The 27,695-nt window shown below is 42.5% G+C and overlaps 1 protein-coding gene across 2 annotated transcripts in view; it reads right to left on the bottom strand.

Moving 5' to 3' along the window:
- Positions 1–338: 338 nt before the first annotated feature.
- LOC119953361 (ELAV-like protein 1) overlaps positions 339–27,695 on the bottom strand; it is a 31,881-nt gene continuing 4,524 nt past the window's right edge. The window contains exons 2-6 of one of the 2 annotated variants that reach the window (XM_038777548.1): positions 22,541–22,782; positions 6,914–7,017; positions 5,594–5,747; positions 4,329–4,554; positions 339–1,753 (exon numbers count right to left, since the gene is read on the bottom strand). In XM_038777548.1, the coding sequence (XP_038633476.1) occupies positions 1,426–1,753; positions 4,329–4,554; positions 5,594–5,747; positions 6,914–7,017; positions 22,541–22,766 (1,038 nt within the window). In that variant the 5' untranslated portion in view covers positions 22,767–22,782 and the 3' untranslated portion in view covers positions 339–1,425. The remainder of the gene's footprint in view (positions 1,754–4,328; positions 4,555–5,593; positions 5,748–6,913; positions 7,018–22,540; positions 22,783–27,695) is intronic. The other variant, XM_038777549.1, reaches the window with a different exon arrangement.

The raw sequence follows: 27,695 nt of genomic DNA, 5'->3' as shown, positions 1-27,695 counted from the left end.
GGATTTGTCTCTAAAAAGATTTAAAAGCCGGCTACAGCTAACTGTCTACTGAAGGTTGTAGTCTGGTTAATTTATTTAAAAGCTCACCAGTTGGCATACAAAACTTTCCACTCAAAATTCCCTGCTAGCACTCCTGTAAAAAGTTTATTTATAAAAATAGATGCTCTGTGAAGCCCACTTCAGCACAAGGTGTAAATCTCTTTGGCAGGGTACCTAAAGATCAGGTGCCTATCTGCACACTGGCCCCTCAATCCCTACCCTTAATTCTAAAACAAAATTTTGAAGCGCTAAACAGCAAATGAACTTTAAAACAGAAAAATAACAAAAACAAAACAAAATTGGAGCAAAACAAAACAAATTTAATGATCATAAATGCAAAAGTAAAATCAATAGTCAAACAAAACAAAGGAAACAAAATGAAAAGAAATTATATAACAGAACATTAACTAAGTTCAAAGGCAGTTTGTAAAAACTTTAGATTAGTCTTCTTTAAATCTATTTTAACAAAGCTTCGTGTTGACAGCTAACCTGCATGAAAAAAACATTAAGTACTTTCTATTCTGACGCATTATCCCAACTTAGCATGTCAATTATGCAAAAAACAAAAACTTTTTAAAAAAGAAATGGAGTTCACTAGATGGGGTGCAACAAACCTACAAATGTTCAAAGGTTTGAATTTCCAGGATAATATTCTAACGAGAATTAATCCTGTATCACATGAAACTTCCCAACCAAAATGTTCCATTCACCCAGAAATTTGGCAAATTTGCTAGTCACCTGCTCCATTTTAGTACTGTACACTAAATCTCATTAAGATTATTGGCTCACATACTTATGCCAGGAATTAAAACTGAATTGTTTTGCACCTACCTCCATATTTCATGAGACAAGGAGGACACAGGTGTGCCATTTACACTTATCTACAGAAAACTGTAAATTACAGCCATAGCTCAGGAGTCTGGATGAACTTAATACTAAACATATTAATTATACAGGCACAAATCAACATTTTAATTCAAAAAGGTTCACTAATGCGTAACGCCTATGCTAATGATACTGCAGGAATCAACCAAGAACTGCTAGTTACACAACTGATTATATTAAAATGGAATGAATATTGCAATTTAAAGCGATATTATTTCAAATTCATGGAACTACTATACAGTTCAGTATTTTACCCTCCTTTTTTGGGTGGGTAGGAAGAAAGGAGGTGAACATGGAAGGAAATGTATCAAACTTTTGAACATTTCATGTTAGTTGCATCCCAGAGTACTAATATAAAAAAATCCTTTTCACTTATTCATCTAGAATGGTAGACAAAACACTTCTGTCACAACAGTAAGAGTTGCTTTACACTAGTGGACTTATTCACCGTTCAGCAGTGTATTTCTAATCGAATGCTTACAAATGAGCACAAGCTTTAAATTACACCTTGTGTGACTTGCTGGTTTTGAAGGAGACCTGGAGGATTTTGTCTCCGAGGCGATAGCCATTCAGGCTAGCAATGGCCATGGCAGCCTCTTCATAGTTTGTCATGGTTACAAAGCCAAACCCTTTGCATTTGTTGGTGTTGAAATCACGTATAACTTTGACATTGGTCACGGCTCCGAATGGGCCAAACATCTGCCACAGGATCCCCTCATCTGCGTCTTGGCCCAGGTTGTAGATGAAGATGCACCAGCCAGATGGATTGTGACCACCAACGTTCACACCTGACAAACTACTCATATTGTCAACACTCATCGGCGAAAACCTAACAAACAAACAAAGAAAATTAACTTTAAGTTGGTGGCAAAAGCTTCAAAGTGACGAAAACAAATGAAAATTAGTAAAAATTCTCATACCCTTGCCCTACGAAGAAAATAAATAAAAGGACAATAAAAAGTGCATTACTGGGGTTTGGGAAGACTATTGGTGTTAAGCCATTGAGTCAGTCTTAGTGGGACTGATCCATTTAGACAAATGCAGGAATTAACATATCGTCCAGAACAAAAACCTTTCACTTAAAACTGATATTATGCAAACCCCTACACTGTAGCCCAACGTAACTCTATTGTACATTTTTACACAAGTACAGTCAAAGGGTTATCAAGTTTCCTTCTGTCAGATTCATTCCACACACAAACAAGTATAGTTTCCTTACCACTGCAGCTTCCTTACACAGCAGCTTTTAGATACGCTGCTACAAAGGCGCAGCTTTATCGAGACAAATACAAAAGCCAAAGTTTTTCGACTGTTCTCGTTGGCGGGATCTTCCGATCCCATTGACTGCGGGGTGCACAGGGCAGGAAACCCTCTTGACAGCAGTGGGATCAGAACACACTGCCCTCAGCCAATGCCAGGCCATCTCCGTGAAAAACGCCATGAGTGTGTGTGGAAAATCCTACCCAAAGTTGGCTCATTAGCTTTACTATCCTGCAACCTGAACTACAGAATCACCAAACATAAAAGCATCCAAACTATAACCATATTCCAGTCAAAAGCTGAAGCTACGTAATATTGATAAAGTGCCCAATACCAAATCCTGCAATTTTCTAGCAAACTTCATTGTAAAGGAAGTATCTGGAGAAACCTAAAGTTACTAGCTAGATTTGGAGCACACAAATAGCTGATGCTGGACATTTTGACAAGACAAATAAGAAAGCATTTTCAAATGTCAAATGCAAATCTAAAATTACATAAATTATGGAATATATAGTCATCTAAATCATATGGTGGTGTAGTCCAAACCTTGAACTTTTGTTTTTACATCAATGGAGACCTGAGCTATCAGACAGTGGTGCCAGCATACACATTAGGCAGATGCACACATCTCCATCAGTTATTTTCTCCCATCCAATTTTATTTAGCGAATGAAAATCCCCGAAGCCAAGCAACATCCTCATTGGCGGAGTTTATGGTGATTAGTCCGCGAATGACTCTGTAGAAGGGACACTCCTTAATAACGTACAGCATTGTTTGTGTCTCTTCACGAGTATACTGGGACGCCAGTAGGTGGCCACAAAATGGCTCTGAACATGTTTAATCAGGACCACTCTCGCCAAACAGTCATTCAACAGGTGAGGCTTGTCACAAGGAATTTATTTATCCCATCCAGTCAGACATATAGTATTGTAAATTTTTGAGGCACGTCCTCGCTTAAAGGGTAAAGCAACATGGCTGGGGTGATAAGCATATTAGCCTTTGCATCCCCGTTGAATCTGCTTGATTTTTAAAAATTCTTCATTGGAAGATAACTGCGTCGGTTGCTTCTCCCCACCTGCCCCAAGCAAGTCCTTTGCACTCACTTGCTCTTAATCGTATGTGGCTAGAGGTGGGAGAAGGGTTGCTGTTGAGGCTTGGCCACCCTACTTAGCATTACCCAAAATAGCTGTTAGAAAGCCATTGAGCCCAAGGATTGTCACCTAATAATTTCATATCATCAGAATAAAACTTCTTTCAGTCTGTCATTTCCTCAAACATACAGCGCGGTCTCCAGCATTCTTCTCAAGTTTCAGGCTTAATAGCAATGATGTTGTCACCTCACCTCTTCCCTATTGTGGCAGAGACCAGCAAAATAAACAGAAAAATAATGGTGAAAAAAATGGAGAGAAAGATACAGACATGGCGTGGGTTGAAAACACCAAAGAGCACAATATATACTTGGGGCTGCCATGGTGTTGAATGATGATTCAACCTAAATCAAAATGGACAGAATGGATTTAATAATTTGTACATCATTTGATGGTTTGGAAAAATGGATCTTGTCCACTGCAACAAGAAATATTTGAATATCCATTTCTTCATAAAATTTGAATTTGTTTATTTATTGTCACGTGTACCGAGGTACAGTGAAAAATATTTTTCCGTGTGCAGCTCAAACAGATCATTTAGCAGTGTTTAGTGACCCCTCGTTGAATAAGCCTTTCTGGACATGCCCATCGTCTTTTCAGCATTTACTGCAAAAGAGACAATGAGAAATGACAAATCTATTTATACTACAAACAGAAATTTGATAAATTATCTGAGATAACCAGTGTCCAAACTGGTGCTCATTAATGAATGGTCAGGCACATCAGCTACCCTAGTTGCAAAATTCAGTACTATATCTGAAAGAGTCCACAATAAATTCTAACAGGAAAATAGTGGCAAAACATGCTGCAGCCTCTAGTCCAGGAGGATTGAAGTCATTTTTTGGTACTGAATGAATCACTGTACGAAGTAATCTTGAAGTAAAAGGTGGTTGAAATCCATAAAAGGTGAAGTAGGCTTTCATGTTCTTTCTTGCTTCCTCATCGATAAAAAAAAAGCAATTCAGAATTAGCACCAGTGAGAGTGACAAAACACACCTGAATCTCTGTGCCTGATGGTGCAACGGTCCTGGAAAGCGCCTTGCTGGTGAATGGTACAGTTGTGCCAGCAGCGATGCATTTGTTTTCTGGTTAGGATTGGCTGCAAGTTTTACTGTAATAGGTTCAACAGCACCAGGTGGTTTGTGCCCATTCAGATTATTAATAGCTTCATCTGCTTCAGATTTCCTGTCAAACCGAATAAAGGCCACTCCCCTGGACATACCTGAAAACAGATAAGGATTTCGTAAAACAGCTTGTTGCCAAAAGAAGAACAGTTTGTTACCAAAAGAAGAACAGCTGACGTAGATGAGTGTAATAGCAATCAATGTACACTTGGTTTATAAAATGTAACCTGTTAATTTGCTCTGGTATATTAAGTTAAATTATTTAAATGTTTAAAAAAGCACATTAAAAATGTGATATTAAGACCAGCTGCAATTCTTTTTATAAAAATAAATTTAGAGTACCCAATACATTTTTTCCAATTAAGGGGCAATTTAGCGTGGCCAATCCACCTACCATGCACATCTTTGGGTTGTGGGGGCGAAACCCACGCAGACACGGGGAGAATGTGCAAACTCCACACGGACAGTGACCCAGAGCCGGGATCGAACCTGGGACCTCAGCGCCGTGAGGCAGCTGTGCGACCGGCTGCAATTCTAATTACAAATTCTAATTTAAAGGTAGTCAATATTTGCTCTGAGGTTAAAGTTCATGATAGAATATTGTCACTTCAACAGTTTAAATGTAACACATAGAAACAGTCCGAATTGTGATTTTGTACAGGAGTGTCACATAATTTAACCAGTTTAGTGCATTTTGGCTGAATTAACTGGGAAACCACGTCTGAACAAGCAGTCAAAGCTATCTTGAGAAATGTTGTCAAAATAATTTGGAAAATGTAATCCAGAGCATTTGCAGGTGACTGGACTGCTGACACTCCTTAATAATTTTTGAATGCTCAACAATTAAAATGGTATTAAGCAAAAAAAAGCCTGACCTGCACTCAGGAGAACCCCTGGTGTCAGCTGACCCACATCTGGACAACAGGAATAATGGGAAAAAAATATGGGGGGAAAAAGCCAAGTTCCCAGAGGTGTTTTGACACTATTCAACAAGTTAATAAAGGCGCACCAGAGTGGGCTAGTTAGGTCCACTTTAATACAGTCTGACGCAAGCTCAAAGACAATATTCCAAGGTTACAAAGATTGACTTTATGCATATTTACATTATCATTAATAAAAAAAGTAAAGGTTACCCACCTGTGACTTGGTCAACGAGGACACGAGATGTGATGATCCGGCCATAACGTCCAAAAAGCTGCTCTAAATCCTTTTGAGTCATTGTCTTTGGCAGCCCACTCACATATAGGTTTGCATCCTTAATGCTGTCAGAGCTTGGCCGGGCGTATGAAACCTTTCAAATAACATAGTAATTTGTGAAGAACAGATTTCATCCTGATTTTAGACTTTATCTGAATAGCACATTTTGAGATTTTAAACATTAAGTTACAGGTTGGTATAATAGTGGAAGTACTTTGGAGATTAAGAAGGAACATTGATGTACGCTAGCGTCAAATTTTAATATACATCTCTGGTGCAATATTTTACTTGATCCTAGTAACAAATAGACTACAAGAAACTTTGCAGATATGCTCATAGATTTAATTGTCGATGTTAAACCATTGACTGGAGCAAACATTGACTGGAGCATTTCTTTTTGACAATGTCTATGGATAACATCTGCGAGTTAATTTGTTTTAAGGATAAACAGTGCTCAGCCACTTTTCTCCTTAACTGTGTGTACACTTGATCTCCGGGCTCAGCCTACAGGCACAGACAGCATGCTCTAACGAGTTGCCCAAAATTTAAACTGAAGATGGCAATTAAGGGGGTACCTTATCTCCAATCAAAACCGAACTCCAGGGAACCTGTTGCTGGAACTCAAAGCCCACTGAATATTCTTTTTAAATATAAATGACTATAACCATGAGATTTGATCAATGGTGAAATTTTGTACAACACAATTCATAACGCAATATTTAAGCACCATGATTGAACAGCTGTTTGAAACATTCCCAGCATGGAATTAAGCCAAACAAGGTACTACGTTTCTTCAAGTTATTAATCTTAGTGAGACCAAAAGTAGCTTGCCATAACTGGCTTCACTGTTCGACTTAGGAAGAGGACAAAAACATCCAGGAACAACACACGTCATGGACTTTGAGACAGGTAATGGGAAAAGATTAAATGGTGGCACTGTGGTTAGCACTGCAGGTTCATAGCGCCAAGGACCCGGGTTAAATTCCTGTCATGCGCGACTGTCCATGTGGCGTTTGGATGTTCTCCCTTTATCTGCGCGGGTTTCCTCCAGGTGTTCCGGTTTCCTCCCACAGTCCAAAGATGTGTAGGTTAGGTGGATTGGCCATGCTAAAATTGCTCCTTGGTGGATGGACATGGGCCTGAGTGGGGTGTTCTTTCGGTGTGTTGGTGCAGACTCGATGGGCTGAATGACTGCCTTCTGCATTGGAGGGATTCTATGGTCTACATACTGTGAAACATTCACAAAGTTATGGGACTTACCTTTATAGTTTTTGACTGCAGCCTCAGACCATTAAGCGTGTTAATAGCTCTCTCTGCATCTTTGGCGGCCACATAATTTACAAATCCATATCCGAGGCTGTGTCCTATTTAAAAATAATTGTTTGGTCAGCAAAATCCCAGCTAAACTCCCAGGAAGGAAAAGCTCGAATTTTATCATCCGCTATCTCCATTTAAACTGTAATCTGCATAGGCACCCAAAGTTTTGTTGACTACATTGAGTAAAGGCAACTCCTTATACAAACAAGTCAGAAATTGAAGTACTGCTAGGTGCAGGTTTTCCAAAACCCTTTAATCACACTTTGTGTTATATTGTCAGTGATTAATCTAGGAGAAAGGTTCGGCACATCGTGGGCCGAAGGGCCTGTTCTGTGCTGTATTTTTCTATGTTCTATGTTCTCTGCAAACATGATCCCAGCTAAACATTTATCCACGGTTTAACTTAACTCAAGAGCTAAGTCGTGTACCAAAGTCATATTTGCAGAAAGAAGGTCTTTCAAGTCATGCCAGAACTTTTATAAAAAACCAGCATGGCCATAGGGGGTTACTGGTATAGGGTGGATACGTGGGCTTGAGTAGGGTGATCATTGCTCGGCACAACATCGAGGGCCGAAGGGCCTGTTCTGTGATGTACTATTCTAATTCTAATAGATCAGTAGAAAGACAATGCACCACCTGCTCCCTCAAGATCCTCTATGCAAATTTTTATCTTACCAACATGTAAATCATATAAACTGCACTGTGATCAAAACCAGCAATATATGCTTAACACTGCAGCACTACAAGTGCCACCAAATTAATTATTCTGGTTGAATAAAACAAATCTGATTTGCAGTCACTCAACTTCACACTAAAAAATACTGCAGAATAAACCCAGCTGAGGACAAAAGCAGTGAAAGCCAGTTTACTCATTGCACATTTATTAGAAAGGAGGTGGCAATGGGATAAAATATTTTCCTGAAATTTACATTAATTTAACATTCCCACACGGTCTTTACAACAGGACTGCAAAAGTGGAACCTTTACAGGAAGCAGCTTCAATTATGCTTTCATTTCAGGTTAATGGTGCTATCTAAGTTATATGCATATATGTGCACAGGGATGACTTGTTGAGTATTTCAGCACTTTTGGTTTTTATTTCAGATTTTCAGCATCTGAAGTGTTTTATGTTTTTTCATAGACATGCAATGGCTTAGCATTCTTTTGAACTTCTTTTCCATTTGCTTCCGAGTACCATTTTCACTTGGCTATTAAAGATCCCATTTTACATTTCCTTAACTACTGATCAGCTGTTAGGGGAAATTTGCATACGTGCAGTGCGGTCAGCCTAAGTTGAAGGTGAACCTGCGAAGGAGACCCAAGGAGTTTGAGTGAAGGCAATCATCCAGCAGAGGGCAGCAGAGCAGAGCTACTGATCAGCTGTTCTGGGGAAATTTGCATACGTGCAGTGCGGTCAGCCTAAGTTGAAGGTGAACCTGCGAAGGAGACCCAAGGAGTTTGAGTGAAGGCAATCATCCAGCAGAGGGCAGCAGAGCAGAGCTACTGATCAGCTGTTCTGGGGAAATTTGCATACGTGCAGTGCGGTCAGCCTAAGTTGAAGGTGAACCTGCGAAGGAGACCCAAGGAGTTTGAGTGAAGGCAATCATCCAGCAGAGGGCAGCAGAGCAGAGCTACTGATCAGCTGTTCTGGGGAAATTTGCATACGTGCAGTGCGGTCAGCCTAAGTTGAAGGTGAACCTGCGAAGGAGACCCAAGGAGTTTGAGTGAAGGCAATCATCCAGCAGAGGGCAGCAGAGCAGAGCTACTGATCAGCTGTTCTGGGGAAATTTGCATACGTGCAGTGCGGTCAGCCTAAGTTGAAGGTGGTTTGTGGAGGGGCTGTTGGCAAGTGACAGTTAAACCCGAAACACTTCATGAGTGTTTCCCACCCTACCTCCTCCTCTAACCAACCCCCCCACCCCACGGTGGTTGGGAAGCGGGAGCAGGGGCCTGTCGTGAAGGTGAGTGAGTGCCTTTAAATTTGCTTACCTTTCAGCGGGAGCAGGGTTTGAGGCAATATCAGGTAAGCTCTTCCTTTCTTTTTCTTTTTCTTGTTTTTTTTTAAATCTAGAGGTGATGTCAGGGAAGGCAGTACAATGCTCCTCCTGCAGAATGTTTGAGGTGAGGGACGCCGTCAGTGTCCCTGCTGATTTCATCTGTGGGAAGTGCACCCAACTCCAGCTCCTCAAAAACCGTGTTAGGGACCTGGAGCTTGAGCTGGATGAACTTCGGATCATTCGGGAGGCAGAGGGGGTCATAGATAGGAGCTTCAGGGAAGTAGTTACACCAAAGACTGGAGATAGATGGGTAACTGTAAGAGGGACTGGAAGAAGCAGTCAGTGCAGGGACCCCCTGCGGTCGTTCCCCTGAGTAACAAGTACACCGTTTTGGATACTTGTGGGGGGGGATTTACCAGGGGTAAGCCATGGGGTACGGGCCTCTGGCACGGAGTCTGTCCCTGTTGCTCAGAAGGGAAGGGGGGGAAAGGAGTAGAACATTAGTAATTGGGGACTCAATAGTCAGGGGCACAGATAGGAGATTTTGTGGGAGCGAGAGAGACTCACGTTTGGTATGTTGCCTCCCAGGTGCCAGGGTACGTGATGTCTCGGATCGTGTTTTCCGGGTCCTTAAGGGGGAGCAGCTCCAAGTCGTAGTCCACATTGGCACTAACGACATAGGTAGGAAAGGGGACAAGGATGTCAGGCAGGCCTTTAGGGAGCTAGGATGGAAGCTCAGAGCGAGAACAAACAGAGTTGTTATCTCTGGGTTGTTGCCCGTGCCACGTGATAGTGAGATGAGGAATAGGGAGAGAGCGCAATTAAACACGTGGCTACAGGGATGGTGCAGGCGGGAGGGATTCAGATTTCTGGATAACTGGGGCTCTTTCTGGGGAAGGTGGGACCTCTATAGACAGGATGGTCTACATCTGAACCTGAGGGGCACCAATATCCTGGGGGGGAGATTTGTTAGTGCTCTTTGGGGGGGTTTAAACTAATTCAGCAGGGGCATGGGAACCTGGATTGTAGTTTTGATGGGAACCTGGATTGTAGTTTTGGGGTACGGGAGATTGAGAGTATAGAGGTCAGGAGCACAGATTTGACTTCGCAGGAGGGTGCCAGTGTTCAGGTAGGTGGTTTGAAGTGTGTCTACTTCAATGCCAGGAGTATACGAAATAAGGTAGGGGAACTGGCAGCATGGGTTGGTACCTGGGACTTCGATGTTGTGGCCATTTCAGAGACATGGATAGAGCAGGGACAGGAATGGTTGTTGCAGGTTCCGGGGTTTAGGTGTTTTAGTAAGCTCAGAGAAGGGGGCAAAAGAGGGGGAGGTGTGGCGCTGCTAGTCAAGGACAGTATTACGGTGGCGGAAAGGATGCTAGATGGGGACTCTTCTTCCGAGGTAGTATGGGCTGAGGTTAGAAACAGGAAAGGAGAGGTCACCCTGTTGGGAGTTTTCTATAGGCCACCTAATAGTTCTAGGGATGTAGAGGAAAGGATGGCGAAGATGATTCTGGAAAAGAGCTAAAGTAACAGGGTAGTTGTTATGGGAGACTTTAACTTTCCAAATATTGACTGGAAAAGATATAGTTCGAGTACATTAGATGGGTCATTCTTTGTACAATGTGTGCAGGAGGGTTTCCTGACACAATATGTTGACAGGCCAACAAGAGGCGAGGCCACATTGGATTTGGTTTTGGGTAATGAACCAGGCCAGGTGTTAGATCTGGAGGTAGGTGAGCACTTTGGAAACAGTGACCACAATTCGGTGACCTTTACGTTAGTGATGGAAAGGGATAAGTATACCCCGCAGGGCAAGAGCTTTAGCTGGGGGAAGGGCAATTATGATGCCATTAGACATGACTTAGGATGTGTTGGTTGGAGAAGTAGGCTGCAAGGGTTGGGCACACTGGATATGTGGAGCTTGTTCAAGGAACAGCTATTGCATGTTCTTGATAAGTACGTACCAGTCAGGCAGGGAGGAAGGGGTCGAGCGAGGGAACCGTGGTTTACCAAAGAAGTGGAATCTCTTGTTAAGAGGAAGAAGGAGGCCTATGTGAAGATGAGGTGTGAAGTTTCAGTTGGGGCGCTTGATGGTGACAAGGAAGCGAGGAAGGATCTAAAGAGAGAGCTGAGACGAGCAAGGAGGGGACATGAGAAGTCTTTAGCAGGTAGGATCAAGGAAAACCCTTGACTACCGCCCGGTGGCCCTGACGTCAGTTGTAATGAAGTGCTTCGCGAGGCTGATCATGAAGCGCATCACCTCCATACTCCCGGAACGCCTTGACCCACTTCAATTCGCATACCGTCGCAACCGGTCCACATCAGATGCCATTTCCCTAGCCCTACACTCATCCCTAGAGCATCTCGAAAACAAGGACTCCTACATCAGACTCCTATTTATTGACTACAGCTCCGCCTTCAACACCATAATCCCAGCCAAGCTCATATCAAAGCTCCAAAACCTAGGACTTGGCTCTCCACTCTGCAACTGGATCCTTGACTTTCTGACCAACAAACCACAGTCAGTAAGAATGAACACCAACACCTCCTCCACAATAGTCCTCAATACCGGTGCCCCGCAAGGCTGCGTACTTAGCCCCCTACTCTACTCCCTGTACACACACGACTGCATGGCAAAACTTGGTTCCAACTCCATCTACAAGTTTGCTGACGATACGACCATAGTGGGCCGGATCTCGAATAACGACGAGTCCGAATACAGGAGGGAGATAGAGAACCTAGTGGAGTGGTGCAGCGACAACAATCTCTCCCTTAATGCCAGCAAAACTAAAGAGCTGGTCATCGACTTCAGGAAGCAAAGTACTGTGCACACCCCTGTCAGCATCAACGGAGCCGAGGTAGAGATGGTGAGCAGTTTCAAATTCCTAGGGGTGCACATCACCAAAAATCTATCCTGGTCCACTCATGTCGACGCTATCACCAAGAAAGCACAACAGCGCCTTTACTTCCTCAGGAAACTAAGGAAATTCGGCATGTCCACATTAACCCTTACCAACTTTTACAGATGCACTATAGAGAGCATCCTATCGGGCTGCATCACAGCCTGGTATGGCAACTGCTCGGCCCAGGACCGCAAGGAACTTCAGAGAGTCGTGAATACCGCCCAGTCCATCACACGAACCTGCCTCCCATCCATTGATTCCATCTACACCTCCCGCTGCCGGGGGAAAACAGGCAGCATAATCAAGGATCCCTCCCACCCGGCTTACTCACTTTTCCAACTTCTTCCATCGGGCAGGAGATTCAGAAGTCTGAGAACACGGACGAACAGACTCAAAAACAGCTTCTTCCCCACTGTCACCAGACTCCTAAATGACCCTCTTATGGACTGACCTCATTAACACTACACCCGTGTCTGCTTCATCCGATGCCAATGCTTATGTAGTGCATTGTATATATTGTGGTGCCCTATTATGTATTCTCATGTATTTTCTTGAATTCTGTTTAATTCCCTTTTCTTCCCATGTACTGAATGATCTGTTGAGCTGCTTGCAGAAAAATACTTTTCACTGTACCTCGGTACACGTGACAATAAACAAACAAATCCAATCCAAACCCAAAAGCTTTCTATAGGTATGTCAGGAATAAAAGAATGACTAGGGTAAGAGTAGGGCCAGTCAAGGACAGTGGTGGGAAGTTGTGTGTGGAGGCTGAGGAGATAAGCGAGATACTAAATGAATACTTTTCGTCAGTATTCACTCAAGAAAAAGATAATATTGTGGAGGAGAATGCCGAGACCCAGGCTATTAGAATAGATGGCATTGAGGTGCGTAGGGAAGAAGTGTTGGCAATTCTGGACAAGGTGAAAATAGATAAGTCCCCGGGGCCGGATGGGATTTATCCTAGGATTCTCTGGGAAGCCAGGGAAGAGATTGCTGAGCCTTTGGCTTTGATTTTTAGGTCATCATTGGCTACAGGAATAGTGCCAGAGGACTGGAGGATAGCAAATGTGGTCCCTTTGTTCAAGAAGGGGAGAAAAGATAACCCCGGTAACTATAGGCCGGTGAGCCTAACGTCTGTGGTGGGTAAAATCTTGGAGAGGATTATAAAAGATACGATTTATAATCATCTAGATAGGAATAATATGATTAGGGACAGTCAGCATGGTTTTGTGAAGGGTAGGTCATGCCTCACAAACCTTATCGAGTTCTTTGAGAAGGTGACTGAACAGGTATACGAGGGTAGAGCAGTTGATGTGGTGTATATGGATTTCAGTAAAGCGTTTGATAAGGTTCCCCACGGTCGGCTATTGCAGAAAATACGGAGGCTGGGGATTGAGGGTGATTTAGAGATGTGGATCAGAAATTGGCTAGTTGAAAGAAGACAGAGTGGTAGTTGATGGGAAATGTTCAGAATGGAGTTCAGTTACAAGTGGCGTACCACAAGGATCTGTTCTGGGGCCGTTGCTGTTTGTCATTTTTATAAATGACCTAGAGGAGGGCGCAGAAGGATGGGTGAGTAAATTTGCAGACGACACTAAAGTCGGTGGAGTTGTAGACAGTGCGGAAGGATGTTGCAGGTTACAGAGGGACATAGATAAGCTGCAGAGCTGGGCTGAGAGGTGGCAAATGGAGTTTAATGTGGAGAAGTGTGAGGTGATTCACTTTGGAAAGAATAACAGGAATGCAGAATATTTTGCTAATGGTAAAATTCTTGGTAGTGTGGATGAGCAGAGGGATCTCGGTGTCCATGTACATAGATCCCTGAAAGTTGCCACCCAGGTTGATAGGGTTGTGAAGAAGGCCTATGGTGTGTTGGCCTTTATTGGTAGAGGGATTGAGTTTCGGAGCCATGAGGTCATGTTGCAGTTGTACAAAACTCTAGTACGGCCGCATTTGGAGTATTGCGTACAGTTCTGGTCGCCTCATTATAGGAAGGACGTGGAAGCTTTGGAACGGGTGCAGAGGAGATTTACCAGGATGTTGCCTGGTATGGAGGGAAAATCTTATGAGGAAAGGCTGATGGACTTGAGGTTGTTTTCGTTAGAGAGAAGGTTAAGAGGTGACTTAATAGAGGCATACAAAATGATCAGAGGGTTAGATAGGGTGGACAGCGAGAGCCTTCTCCCGCGGATGGAGGTGGCTAGCATGAGGGGACATCGCCTTAAATTGAGGGGTAATAGATATAGGACAGAGGTCAGAGGTGGGTTTTTTACGCAAAGAGTGGTGAGGCCGTGGAATGCCCTACCTGCAACAGTAGTGAACTCGCCAACATTGAGGGCATTTAAAAATTTATTGGATAAGCATATGGATGATAAGGGCATAGTGTAGGTTAGATGGCCTTTAGATTTTTTCCATGTCGGTGCAACATCGAGGGCCGAAGGGCCTGTACTGCGCTGTATCATTCTATGTTCTATGTCCAGCTCATGGCAACATTGGAGGAATGCTGCACTAGCCCCACTCCTGCCCAAAAAGTAACACACGATACGAAAAGGAAAAGGATGGAGGCTCATTATTTCTGGAAGGCAGTCAGAGGCACAACAAAGGAACAGTGACTACTGAAAAGAGAAGAGTTACAACACAAAAGGTAACAGAAAGGACTGTTAGCTTGTTTTGGAAGCAAATGCAAACAGAAGACAACTGTCTGTGAAATACAAATAATTAGCAATCACGCACTTTACACATTGTTGGAATTGAGCATTCCACACTTTCCAAACCTCCATTGCAATGTAGAAATTTACTCTGCAACAGCAATACCGTTGATCACAGAACACAGAAATTGAGGAAGTCACAAAAGAATAAGTGCAACAGGTGAGGTGCCCATCAAAAAACACTCAAATTTGTTTCATCTACTTCTCCCTCCACCACATTACAATAAGAAGTCTTACAACACCAGGTTAAAGTCCAACAAGTTTGTTTCAAATCACTAGCTTTCGGAGCACTGCTCCTTCCTCAGTTGAGTAAGCTGGGTGGGAGTGGTCTTTGATTATGCTGCCTGCTTTCCCAGGCAGCGGGAGGTGTGGATGGAGTCAATGGATGGGAGACTTAATTACCTGCAACTGCTCGCATTCAAAGTTTCATCTTTCACTTGTCTATATAAATGTTTCTGGAACCTACCTCTGGATTCACCTAAGGAAGGAGCAGTGCTCTGGAAGCTAGTGATTTGAAACAAACCTGTTGAACTTTCACATGGTGTTGCAAAACTTCTTACTGTGCTCACCCCAGTCCAACGCCCGCATCTCCACATCATGTCCACCACATTAGGAAGCTAAGCAACATGTAATCTGTCATTTCCAAGCATTACAATTTTTTAATATTAGGCTCTGTGTCACAAGTAGCTTACATTAACAATGAAATGAAGTTACTATGAAAATCCCCTATTCGCCACACTCCGGCACATGTTCGGGTTTACAAGTGTTCAGTATAATTATAATTTATGGTGGATTTTGTCAAAGGACTGTTAATCTACTTTGGTATTCTGAAAAGCTTAATGGATTAATGCACTGTTTGCTCTGGTGCTAAGCACACCACTCTTCACCCCTGCCCTCTCACCTCCAAACCCAACTCCAAACCAGCTTTGGCAGCGGAAGCCAAAGCTTACACTCATTATTTTCCGGTGAACATCGCCCCTTCCCTGGCAAAACACCAATCTAAGCATCAACGAACACATTTGACCACATCCCTGTTCTTCCCTTGGCTAATAGTTAAATAGCCCACCAACTCTCTGCTTAAGTTCAATAGTGAAGAATTATCAACTTATTAAAAAATGTGTTCGTGGGACGTAGGCGTCGCAGGTTAGGCCAGCATTCATTGTCCGTCCCTAATTGAGGGGGCAGTTAAGAGCCAACCATATTGCCGTGGATCTGGAGTCACATGTAGGCCAGACCAGGTAAGGATGACAGATTTTATTCCCTAAAGGACATTAGTGAACCAGATGGGTTTTTACGACAATCGACAATGGTTTAATGTTCATCATTAGACTTTTCATTCCAGATATTTTATAGAATTCAAATTTCACCACCTGCAGTGGCGGGATTTGAACCTGGGACTCCAGAGCATTACTCTGGGCCTCTGATTTGTCCAGTGACAATACAAGTATATCACCACCTCCTGACTATATTATCTTGTACTTTAAAAAAAACATTTTTTAAAGCATTATTGCCCAAATGCTTCGTGCCTACAAATTAGTTTTGAACCGCTAAAAATTCATATCTTTCAGTGTTATGATTTCTTCAAACTTGACACAAATCCACTGCTCCTTTTGGATATCGTAATCAGCAAATATTTGGAGATATTTGCAACAAAACTAAAAATATAGGTCCAAAAAGGATAAGCCACACTGCAATTCAACTACAGTAGTTACTGTTCATTTTAAATATGCTTACAAAGATTTAAAATTTAAACTATGTAATTATATATATTGAGAGAGAGATAGATAGATATATATGGATTAAAAGCCTAAAGAAATTCAAAGGCTGCTTCTGTTTTGGATGGGGGACAAAGCAGAGTTGGGAGTGGAAACATTTACTTTGATATTATTCGAATTTCTTGCAATGAAAAAGCATAGACAACACTAGACAGTTACCATCACTGACTTAGTCAATAAATGAGCAGCATGGAATGTCACAGTACATCAAATAGTCTTAGATCCATACAAGAATGTCAGTTATTTGGAGAGATATGTAGGGATGGGGAGTGGGTGAACGGGAGAGAGGTAAAGAAATATTCCAATGGTCTCTGAAATGTCAGGACAAGGAAAGAAAGTTAGCTAGGCATTCCATCTTATTTCCAATCCATTGAATCGTATTCATGCAATCAAAGGTCACCAGAGTGATCAATGCCCTCCCCCCCCATCCACTGACTGCACTTACTGAACAAACCAGAAGAATTTCAGCTCAATAAGCATTTTAGTTAAACCGTTTAAAGATGTGCAAGCACATAGTGGTTTGGAGAGTAACGTGTCAAAGGTGAGATCAATTTACTTTTGATGGTAAATGCCTGCATACTTTGGTATCCATTTTTCTGCCTCATAATCATGCTGGGAAGAAGTTGCTAAATCCACTGAAAAGGAAGATGAGATCAATGCCACACTCCTCTAAGGAACCACTGGCAGAGGCCGTTGGTTCCTTCTTACCACTAAAGGTGAAGGACCAAATGGATCTTGGAACTGAATATCTCCTTAAAACAACTGCCACTGCTCATCAACTTTACAACCTTTTAGTCTTCTTGCCCAGTCCATTTGGGCCAAATATGTTTTCATGACTACGTAATCACCTCCAGAAGGCTAATGTGGTACTCTAGTTTCTCGCCCTCAAACTGAATTTGAAATTCTATCATACTATGATAACTCTTCCTTAGAGGATCCTTAACTAGTAATTAATCCCTCCTCATAACACAATACCAAATCTAGAATAACCTGCTCCCTGGTTGGTTCCACAACATATTGCTCCAAGAAACAATCTTCAATACATTGTGAACTCTCTCTCGAAGCTACCCGTGCCAATTTGATTAATCCAATCTGTATATTAAAATCACCCATGATTATTGTCGAACCTTTCTTACAAACCTCCAATATTTTGTGGTTTATACTTTATTCCACTGTGGAACTACTGTTTGGGGACCTATAAATTACTCCTACCAGGGACATATTTCCTTTGCTATTTCTTATTTTTAACCAGACTGATCCCATATCTTGATTTCAGTGCATATATCATTTCTCACTAAAGCACCGATCCCTTCCTTTACTCGCAAAGCTGCAATACCACCTTTTCCTTTCGGTCTATCTGTCCGAAAAACTGCGTACCCTCGGATATTCAATTCCCAGACCTTGTCTCGTCATAACCATGTCTCCGTAATCACCAACAAATTAAACCTTTGTCAGCATTTGTGTTGTTACTCATTAATTTTGTTCTGAATGCTTTATGCACTCAAACACCAAGCCTTTAACTTGTTCTATTACCAAATTTCCCTACTCTTGTCTGATTCCTTGGTACAACATGACGTTCACACATTCTGTCCCTTCCCTTTATTTTCTGGTAAAAATCCATCTCATCACTAACCTGCACTACTACCTTCTCATTTAATGTTCCATGTAACTGACCCCCTCCCACCCACCCACTATTTAGATTAAAGCCCCATCTACAGCTCTAGTTATGCAATTTGCCAGCACTCTGATCCCATCACAATTCAGGTGAAGACCGTCCCATCAAAACAGCTCCCTCCTTCCCAGTAGTGGTGCCAATGACCCATGAATTAAAATCCACTTCTCCCACATCAACCTTTGAGTCACGTAATTATCTCTTTCATTTTATTGACCATGTGTCAATTAGCTCATGCCTCAGGTAGTAATCCGGAGATTATCTTTTTGATTCTGCTTTTTAATTTAGCCCCTCAGCTGAACCACTATCCTTGTTCTACCTACGTCGTTATCTACGTGGACTACGACAACCAGATATTTCCCCTCCCACTTCCTCTGCAGTTCAGATGAGCTATCACAAACCCTGACACCAGGTAGGTAACACAGGACTCTTGATTCTGGTCACAACAATATGTAGGTCAAGTGAAGAATTAAAACTATCCCCAATGAATCATAATTGTACTGCATGAAGATGGATGGAAATAATAAAGCTACGACAGAAACAAACAAGGCACTAAATTCAACATCCAGCATAAAAATAATTAACTGCCATTAATGATTAACAGACTAAACCCGAAAGATATTTTCAGTTTTATAGAATCAGTGATTCTTTAAGCTTTCATGCTCGTATTCCCTTTTAAATCCAACCCCACAAACTGCAATGGCACAGACCCAGCACCAAAGATTTTGCACTTTCAAAATTGTGTCCGTTATCCAGATGGCTGAATAGTAACATATATTTTAATCTGTGCACAATGTAATCTGTGCACAATGCTATCTGAAGAGTACTTACCCGATAGCATAACGTGTTTCCCTTGCTGTCAGTGGAAGCATCTAATATGTCACCTACTCCAGACTCAATTCTTTTGAAAGTTGGTTATTCTGTCTTCCAAAGTTTTTTTTAAAAATAAACATTTTACTGAGGTATTTTTGGTATAGTAACAACAACAAAATAGACAATATACATGAAACCATAAACATAGTGCAAAAGCCGTTTACCTTTCGTACAGGTTCCACCCTTACTACCCGCACTCTAACCTAAACTACTCTCCGGGTGAACCCTAACAGTGAACCTCTCAAGGCGAACTTAATTTTCTCCACACAGAGAAAGCTAGCCATGTCCGATAGCCAGGTCTCGGACTTCGGTGGCTTTGAGTCCCTCCATGCTAGTAGTATCCGTCTCCGGGCTACCAGGGAAGCAAAGACCAGAACGTCTGCCTCTTTCTCCTCCGGGATTCCCGGGTCTTCTGACACCACGACAATCGCCACCTTCGGACTTAGCGCCACCCTTGTTTTTAAAATCTTGGACATGACATCTGCAAACCCCTGCCAAAATCCCCTAAGCTTTGGACACGTCCAAAACATGTGGACATGGTTCGCTGGTCCTCCCGCACATTTTGTGCACCTGTCCTCCACCCCAAAGAATCTGCTCATCCGGGCCACTGCATGTGAGCTGGTGCACTACTTTAAATTGTATCAGGCTGAGCCTGGCACATGTTGCGGATGCGTTGACTCTACTCAACGCGTCTGCCCATGAACCATCCTCTATCTCACCTCCCAGCTCCTCCTCCCACTTGCGCTTCAGCTCCTTGGTCTGCGTCTCCTCCAACCCCATAAGCTCCTTATAGATGTCCGAGACGCTCCCCTCCCCTATCCACCCTCTGGAAATTACCGTCCTGAATCCCCCTCAGCGGTAGGAGCAGGAAGGTTGACACCTGTTTATGAAGGAAGTCTCGCACCTGCAGATACCTGGATTTGTTTCCCCTCGCCAGCCCAAACTTTTCCTCCATTGCCCTCATACTCGGAAAGCTCCCCTCTATGAACACATCCCCCATCCTCTTAATCCCCGCTCTCCGCCATAACTGGACTCCCCCCATCCATGCTCCCCCGGGCAAATCGGTGATTATCACAGATTGGGTCCCAGACCGATGCTCCCACTGCTCCCGCATGCCGCCTCCAGTGGCCCAAACTCTCAGGGCCACCACCACCATGGGGCTGGTGGAGTAACGCGCTAGCGGGAGCGGCAGAGGCGCAGTTACCAACGCCCCCAGACTGGTGCCCTTACAAGCCGCCGCCTCCATACGCATCCATGCCGACCCCTCCCCCAGCACCCTCTTCCTGATCTGTCTTCCAAAGTTGTTAGATGGGATGGTCTTGCCATTCTTTGAGTCGTTAGTGGTAAATGCTAGAATACCTGTCTAATTTTAGGAAACTAATAAGGGGCAGCATCCATTACAGATATTGTCAAATACAAAATGATTAATAAAGAGTAACACTGTGGAGAAAGGGCAGGAGAAACATGCTTATAATGTTGGAAAATCCTATTTAAATCTAAACTGGATCATGCCATGAACTTGCATTAATCTATATTTACAATGATGATGTGGCAGTGTTCCTTTAATCAACAGTGCACGATACTAAACAAGACAAACTCCAAACCTCAACAGCACCTGATACCTCATTTTGAACAGAGCAGGAAACTAGGGGAGTTGAAAACAACAGAGTTGTTTCTCCTTTCCCTTCTATTGAAATTGGTAGGGACACTTGTGTATTAGTAATGCTAATGCTCTGGGGGCATGGGCCCAAATCGTACGATGGTAGCCAATGCAATCGGAATTCAATTATTAAGTCTGGAATATAAAAACTAGCCACCAGTGACAATTACTATTCTTGTAAAAGCCACCTGCTTCAGCTAATGCCCTTTAGGGAAGGAAATCTGCCATTTTACCTGTTTTGGCTTATACACGACTCCAGACCCATACCAATGCTGTTGACTCTTAACTGCCGTGGCCTAGTAAATCACTAAATTCACAGGTAATTAAGATGGGCAATAAATATTGGACTTGCCAATGACACTCACATATATAGAACATAGAACAGTACAGCACAGAACAGGCCCTTCGGCCCTCAATGTTGTGCCGAGCAATGATCACCCTACTCAAACCCACATATCCACCCTATACCCGTAACCCAACAACCCCCCCCCCCCCAAACCTTACTTTTTAGGACACTACGGGCAATTTAGCATGGCCAATCCACCTAACCCGCACATCTTTGGACTGTGGGAGGAAACCGGAGCACCCGGAGGAAACCCACGCACACACGGGGAGGACGTGCAGACTCCGCACAGACAGTGACCCAGCCGGGAACCGAACCTGGGACCCTGGAGCTGTGAAGCATTGACGCTAACCACCATGCTACCGTGCTGCCCATGTCATGGAAAAATAAAGAGAAAACAAAAATTGGACCTGAGACACAAAGGTTTATTTAACTCAAGAACGTCCAGGTTTCCAGTCCAACTTCCATCATTAGGGTAAGGATGTCTCTAGTTATCAGCAGCTACAAAAATAGACCCAGAACTGTTAACTAAATAGAACCACAAGGCTTTATATACGAAAGCTATTAACTGATCATCAAGGCTGATAAATTGTAGACTCTCAATTAATCTAGATGAAAAACAAGAATTGGTCCATAAACTCAAAAAGTTGGTCACCTTGACTACAGTGTACTGTCAATTATTGAAACAATGAATTAAACAGAGTCAGAAACAAATATGAACATTTGAAAGCCAAATTGTGCAAGATCCCTTTCAGTGATAATCAGGTTAATTAAATCACCCATCCAGTCACTCTGTTAAGATCTGCTTGCACCAACATAACGCTTGTTGCTCTGTACAGTCAGTTCCAAATTGAGATAAAGTAAATTTTCTAAAATGTTTTAAATTCCATAATTTTTCAGTTTCACCTGTACATCTAAAAGGAAATCTCAGGATACCACATAAAATACATCAAAATCATTCAACTATCGTATCTGTAAAAAGATTTCCAGCAGTGCAAGTCTATCTCATTTTAAAATGTAGACATAGGCAAAAGCAGAGTGTTCCATAATAGTCACTTACATGGCCGTCACACCCTCTCACCCGAAGATACTTATTTCTCAGCCTCAATTACCTAGCTTGTACTCAATTCTCCGAATATCAGAATAACTGAGCCCCCAAGATATTAGTACAATGTTCAATGTAGAATGATAAGATTCAATATGGCAGATGCATTTTTTCTGGACAACTGTGTAAATGTGGCAATCATATCTTAAAAATCCAATGCACTGAAAAGTAATGCTCATCGTTTTCTGAGGCAGAGATTCTGATGACAAGTTTCCATGTTTTAAAGCTCTCCAAGCTTAATTTCAATCTAATCTCATTCTGTCTACATTAGACAGAATTGCACTGTACTCGAAGAAAACGAGCCAGTGAAACACCCCCCGAAAACGTCAGTGGCAGAAGATCAATTTATGTGCCTCCCACCTTAAACTAGATGAGAAATGATTCACATTTGGCTTTGCTTGATTCAATATTCCAGATACTGGCTCCATGTCCATGGTAATTCATAAGAAACATATATTTAAACTGGCTCCCAAAGATTTGCATACAAATATTATCCAAGAGGAAAAAAAGCAGCCACGGCTGCAGCTTTACCTGAAAGGTCCTTACCTGCGACCTTGTCGCGAATGAGCTTGGCAGACTCCACCTCGCCTATACTACCAAAAAGGCTTCGTAGCTCATCCTGTGTCATGTTCTGAGGCAAATAGTTGACAATTAAGTTGGTTCTTATATTGTCATCCCCATGATCCTTGCATTCTTCAGCCATGAGATCAAGCTCTGCTTGGTAACCGTTACTGTAGCAAGATTGGTCGTTTGACATTTCAAAAAGAGCTCACCTGTGAAAAGAATAAGCATACAAATACATCATGCTGTCTGGGAAAGAGGCAAGTGAAAAGCCAAGATCCCTAGAACCAACAATACCAGTGAACAGGAGGAGCTGCAAACAATGCATTGGTGTGCACCAAGTCCTATCTAGATCAAGCGTGTGTTGAATTTTATTTTGATCTCAGAACTTTTTCTGTCAGTTGGACTGGTTAGAAGAATACAATCTTATTACTATATACATTCGAACTGTGAAAAAATAATCAGCATCAAATTAGCAATTTTAACTGTCCAAACCTAACTAAGTGACTGGAGAACGCACTTTAACCAGAGAACACCAAAATGAAGAAGAAATATTCGTCACTCCTGGTATTGGAGGGTATCAATTAAGTAAAACAAAATGATGTCACATATATAAGGTCAATTATCCCCATCACATTCTCTACATAAAACAAATAATTTATTGTCCTATTACTCATCAGTTTAATACAAAACATAAGGGAAATTGGTCAAAAACGCCAGATCAAGTCATGCATCATATTTGTAATTCTACTGTTGGAAGAGACACAAAAAATTATCCTTGCTAAGAGGTATGTAACAGTAAAGTAATTCAGTTCCTTTTAAGTTTTAACTACTAAACCATTCTATAAAATTTGTTATTTATCCTACCTTGCATTATTACATTAAAAATGTCAAGCTATCATATTGCTTGAAGATTAAAAATAGGTTCAGAAAGGTTCCCCGAGGAAGTACCAACATTTCACTTAATATAAATTGCATAAGTACACCAGTAGGAGGAGCAGGGGTAAACCTTATGGCCCATTGCGTTTGGTCCGCCATTTCTTATCAAGCCCCTCAGAATCTTGTTCATTTGATAAGATTGCTCTCATTCCCCTAAACAAAGAGAATATAGCTTTGATTTGCTCAATCACTCATTGCAGGACAGCCAACCTTTGCTATACCACCTCCAATACAAGTATATTTTCTTAAATGTGAAGACCAAAATTGCACAGCACTCCAGATGTAGTCTCACCAAAACCCTGTACAATTTTAGCAAGTACTCCAATTCCCTTGCAACAGCCAACATACCAAATGCCTTCCTAATTGCTTGCTGTACTTGCATGCTAACTTTCTGCATTCCTTGTACGAACACAACCAAATCTCTTTTAACATCAACACTTACAAGTTTCACACCGTTCAAAAGTATTCTTTTTTATTCTCAAGACCAAAGTGAATAACTTATTTATTTTTAAAAAATTTTATTTAAAAAAAAAATTTAGGGTACTCAATTCATTTTTTCCAATTAAGGGGCAATTTAGAGTGGCCAATTCACCTACCCTGCACATCTTTGGGTTGTGGGGGCGAAACCCACGCAAACACAGGGAGAATGTGCAAACTCCACACGGACAGTGACCCAGAGCCGGGATCAAACCTGGGACCTCGGCGCCGTGAGGCAACAGGGCTAACCCACTGAGCCACCGTGCTGTGCTGCCTCCAAAGTGAATAACTTCACATATCCCTTCATTACATTAAGTTTGTCATCTTGTTGCCCGCTCACCTAACCTGTCTATATCTCTTTGCAACATTTGTGCCCTCCTGACAGCTTACCTTTTCACCTAGCTTTGTGTGATCAGAAAACTTAGGTATCTAACTCGCTGACTCTTCATTAAAATCATTAATTTAAGTGGTAAATAGTGGAGGTTTCAGCACTGATCTTTGCAGCATTCCACTATTCACTGCTTACCAACTTGGAAATGCTCCATGTATGCCCACTCTCTGCTTCCTGCCCGTTAACCAATCCGTTTTAAAAAAATTTAGAGTACCCAATTCATTTTTTCCAATTAAGGGGCAATTTAGCGTGGCCAATCCACCTACCATGCACATTTTTGGGTTGTGTGGGCAAAACCAAAGCAAACATGGGGAGAATGTGCAAACTCCACACCGACAGTGACCCAGAGCCGGGATCGAACCTGGGACCTCGACGCAATGAGACAGCAGTGCTAACCACTGCGCCACCCCATTAACCAATCCTTTAACCACATTAATATATTACCCCCAACACTATGCACCCTTATCTCACCTCTCACTCACCTGAAGTGTTGTATTCACAAAACCAGAATGCTATCGGCTATAACTGATATTAGAACATGGAACATACAGTGCAGGAGGCAATTCGACCCATCAAATGTACACCGACCCATTTAAGCCCTCACTTCCACCCTGTCCCAGTAACCCAATAACCCCTCTTAACCTTTTTTTGACACTAAGGGCAATTTAGGATGGCCAATCCACCTAACCTGCACGTCTTTGGGCTGTGGGAGGAAACCGGAGCATCCGGAGGAAACCCACGCAGACACGGGGAGAACGTGCAGACTCTGCACAGACAGTGACCCAGCAGGGAATCGAACCTGGGACCCTGGCGCTGTGAAGCCACAATGCTATTCACTGTGCTACCATGCTGTCCTTAAATATATTGTACAATGAGAACTGAAACATGAATTTCCAGGTCAGTCTACTCACAGTACCCAAATCCCAGAGTTCCTGTGCATAGTGACATTGCTGCCTCACAAAGCCAGGGACCCGGGTCCAATTCTGTCCTGTGTGGAGTCTGCACATTCTTTCCATGTCTGTGTGGGTTTCCTCCGGGTGCTCCGGTTTCCTCCCACAGTGTAACGATGTGCAGGTTAGGTGATTGGCTATTCTAAATTCCCCTTAGTGACAAAAGGTGAGGATAGGGCAGAGGCTGTGAGCCTAGGTGGAGTACTCTTTTGGACAGTTGTTGGAGACTCGATGGTCCGAATGGCCTCCTTCTGCACTGTAGGGATTCTATGATTCTATTCTCAACATATAAACATTCTGCAAAGCTTGCAACAAATAGATGAGTGTAAAAGATGTGGACCACAACCAAATGAAAGAAGGAAGAATACAGTTATGACCAGGAGGAATAACCCCGACCTAAATGGGTGGCACGGTAGCACAGTGGTTAGCACTGTTGCTTCATAGCGCCAAGGTCCCAGGTTCAATGCCTGTTTGGGTCACTTTGTGTGTGGAGTCTGCACGTTCTCCCTGTGTCTGCATGGGTTTCCTCCCATAAGTCCCGAAAGACTTGTTTGTTAGTTAATTTGGATGTTCTGATTTCTCCCTCCGTGTACCCGACAGGCGCCATAATGTGGCGACTAGGGCCTTTTTACAGTAACTTCATTGCAGTGTTAATGTAAGCCTACTTGTGACAATAAATATTACTTAAATTAAATATAATTTTGGTTAATTCTCTTCACTGCTGCCTTCTACCACTGCAATCTCTCTTCAATCCATGAAGAATTCCCTCACTTTCCTATGACTAATCTACTCAAAGCTTGAAAACAAAATCGGGCTACTGCAGGCAGCTGTAATTTTTATAGCCTTTCCATCCTCAAACTTTAGTCATCCCAAATGGAAGGGTCACCCAGTAAAAGATGCAGACAAAAACCAAAAGTCAGGATGCAAGCGATCAAACACTACGAGCAACTCCACCGTCTAGTAACCTAACTGCCCCTCCCATTTATTTGCAAGTTCAACACCCTTTCCTTCCCACTGTTCTGTCTTTATTTTGAACTCTCTTTTCTGTTCTGTGTCAATCTGATACCAAACAATGAAATATAGGATATTACTTGTAAAATTTAAAATCTAAGGGCAGCACGGTGGCCTAGTGGTTAGCACAACCGCCTCACGGCGCTGAGGTCCCAGGTTCGAATCCCGGCCCTGGGTCACTGTCTGTGTGGAGTTTGCACATTCTCCCCGTGTCTGCGTGGGTTTCGCCCCCACAACCCAAAAATGTGCAGAGTAGGTGGATTGGCCACACTAAATTGCCCCTTAATTGGAAAAAATAATTGGGTAATCTAAATTTAAATTTAAAAAAAAAAAATCTATACATTTCTAAAGTGATGAGCAAGCTCTTTAGTGTTTTTGTTTTTGAGACATGGCAATATCGTAGAATTTAGAGTGCAGAAGGCCATTCGGCCCATTGAGTATGAACAGGCCCGTGGAAACAGCACCCAACCCCCACACCTCCATCCTATCCCTGTAACCCCAGCTACCTTTTTTGGACACTAAGGGCAATTAATTTAGCATAGCCAATCCACCTAACCTGCACATCTTTGGACTGTGAGATGAAAATGTTGCACCCGGAAGAAACCCACACAGATACAGGGAGAACGTGCAGATTCCACATGGACAGCGACCCAAGTCGAGAAGCAACTGTGCTGCCCACAAAGGTGCTTTGCGGGACTGGTCCGGGAGATGTAATAATGTCTATGAAAATTTCGGACCAAAGTTAAAATAATCACATTTCAATTAAATACAGCCGAGTAGTCTCGAAAAAGGAGTATTAGCAACAGGATAATTTATCAATCAGACCTACTTAAATCTGTGCGTTATAAGATCCTAGAAATGACACTTGCTTAAAAAAATCTACTGGCCTTCTTGCCAGCTCTCAGCCAACACCCTCCAAAAACATCCAACTTGTTCAAATCTCATCTACATGCCTCCTGTTCCCATTCACTCACCACTACTGCCTTTTCCGGTCAACCTGCTCCCCAACAGATTGTATTTAAAATTATTGCCCCTTAATCCTATATTTATATCTGCAATTGCTACCACCCTTATTGACCCTTCCACATACTCTAATATCCTGGCTTTTTGTGCATTCCTGACCTATTCCTCCCACTCTCACAACACTATGTTCCCTTTATCTGTTTGTGTTTCATCTTGCATGTTTTCTACAAAAGAAATATATAAATGTAAATTAATTGCACTCTCCTTAAAAAATAGAGATATAAACAGCAACTTGAACGTGGGCAAAACGAACATTGACATCAGCATAAGGACTTTATGCAATTTGAAAGCCACTGAATGTATCCAAGGGCATGCCTGTAAGTAGAAAAACCTT

The sequence above is a fragment of the Scyliorhinus canicula genome, chromosome 18, assembly GCF_902713615.1.
Source record: "Scyliorhinus canicula chromosome 18, sScyCan1.1, whole genome shotgun sequence".
Classification (NCBI taxonomy): Eukaryota; Metazoa; Chordata; class Chondrichthyes; order Carcharhiniformes; family Scyliorhinidae; genus Scyliorhinus; species Scyliorhinus canicula.
Note: the sequence above shows the minus strand (reverse complement) of the source record. Positions and strands in the feature narration are given on the sequence as shown.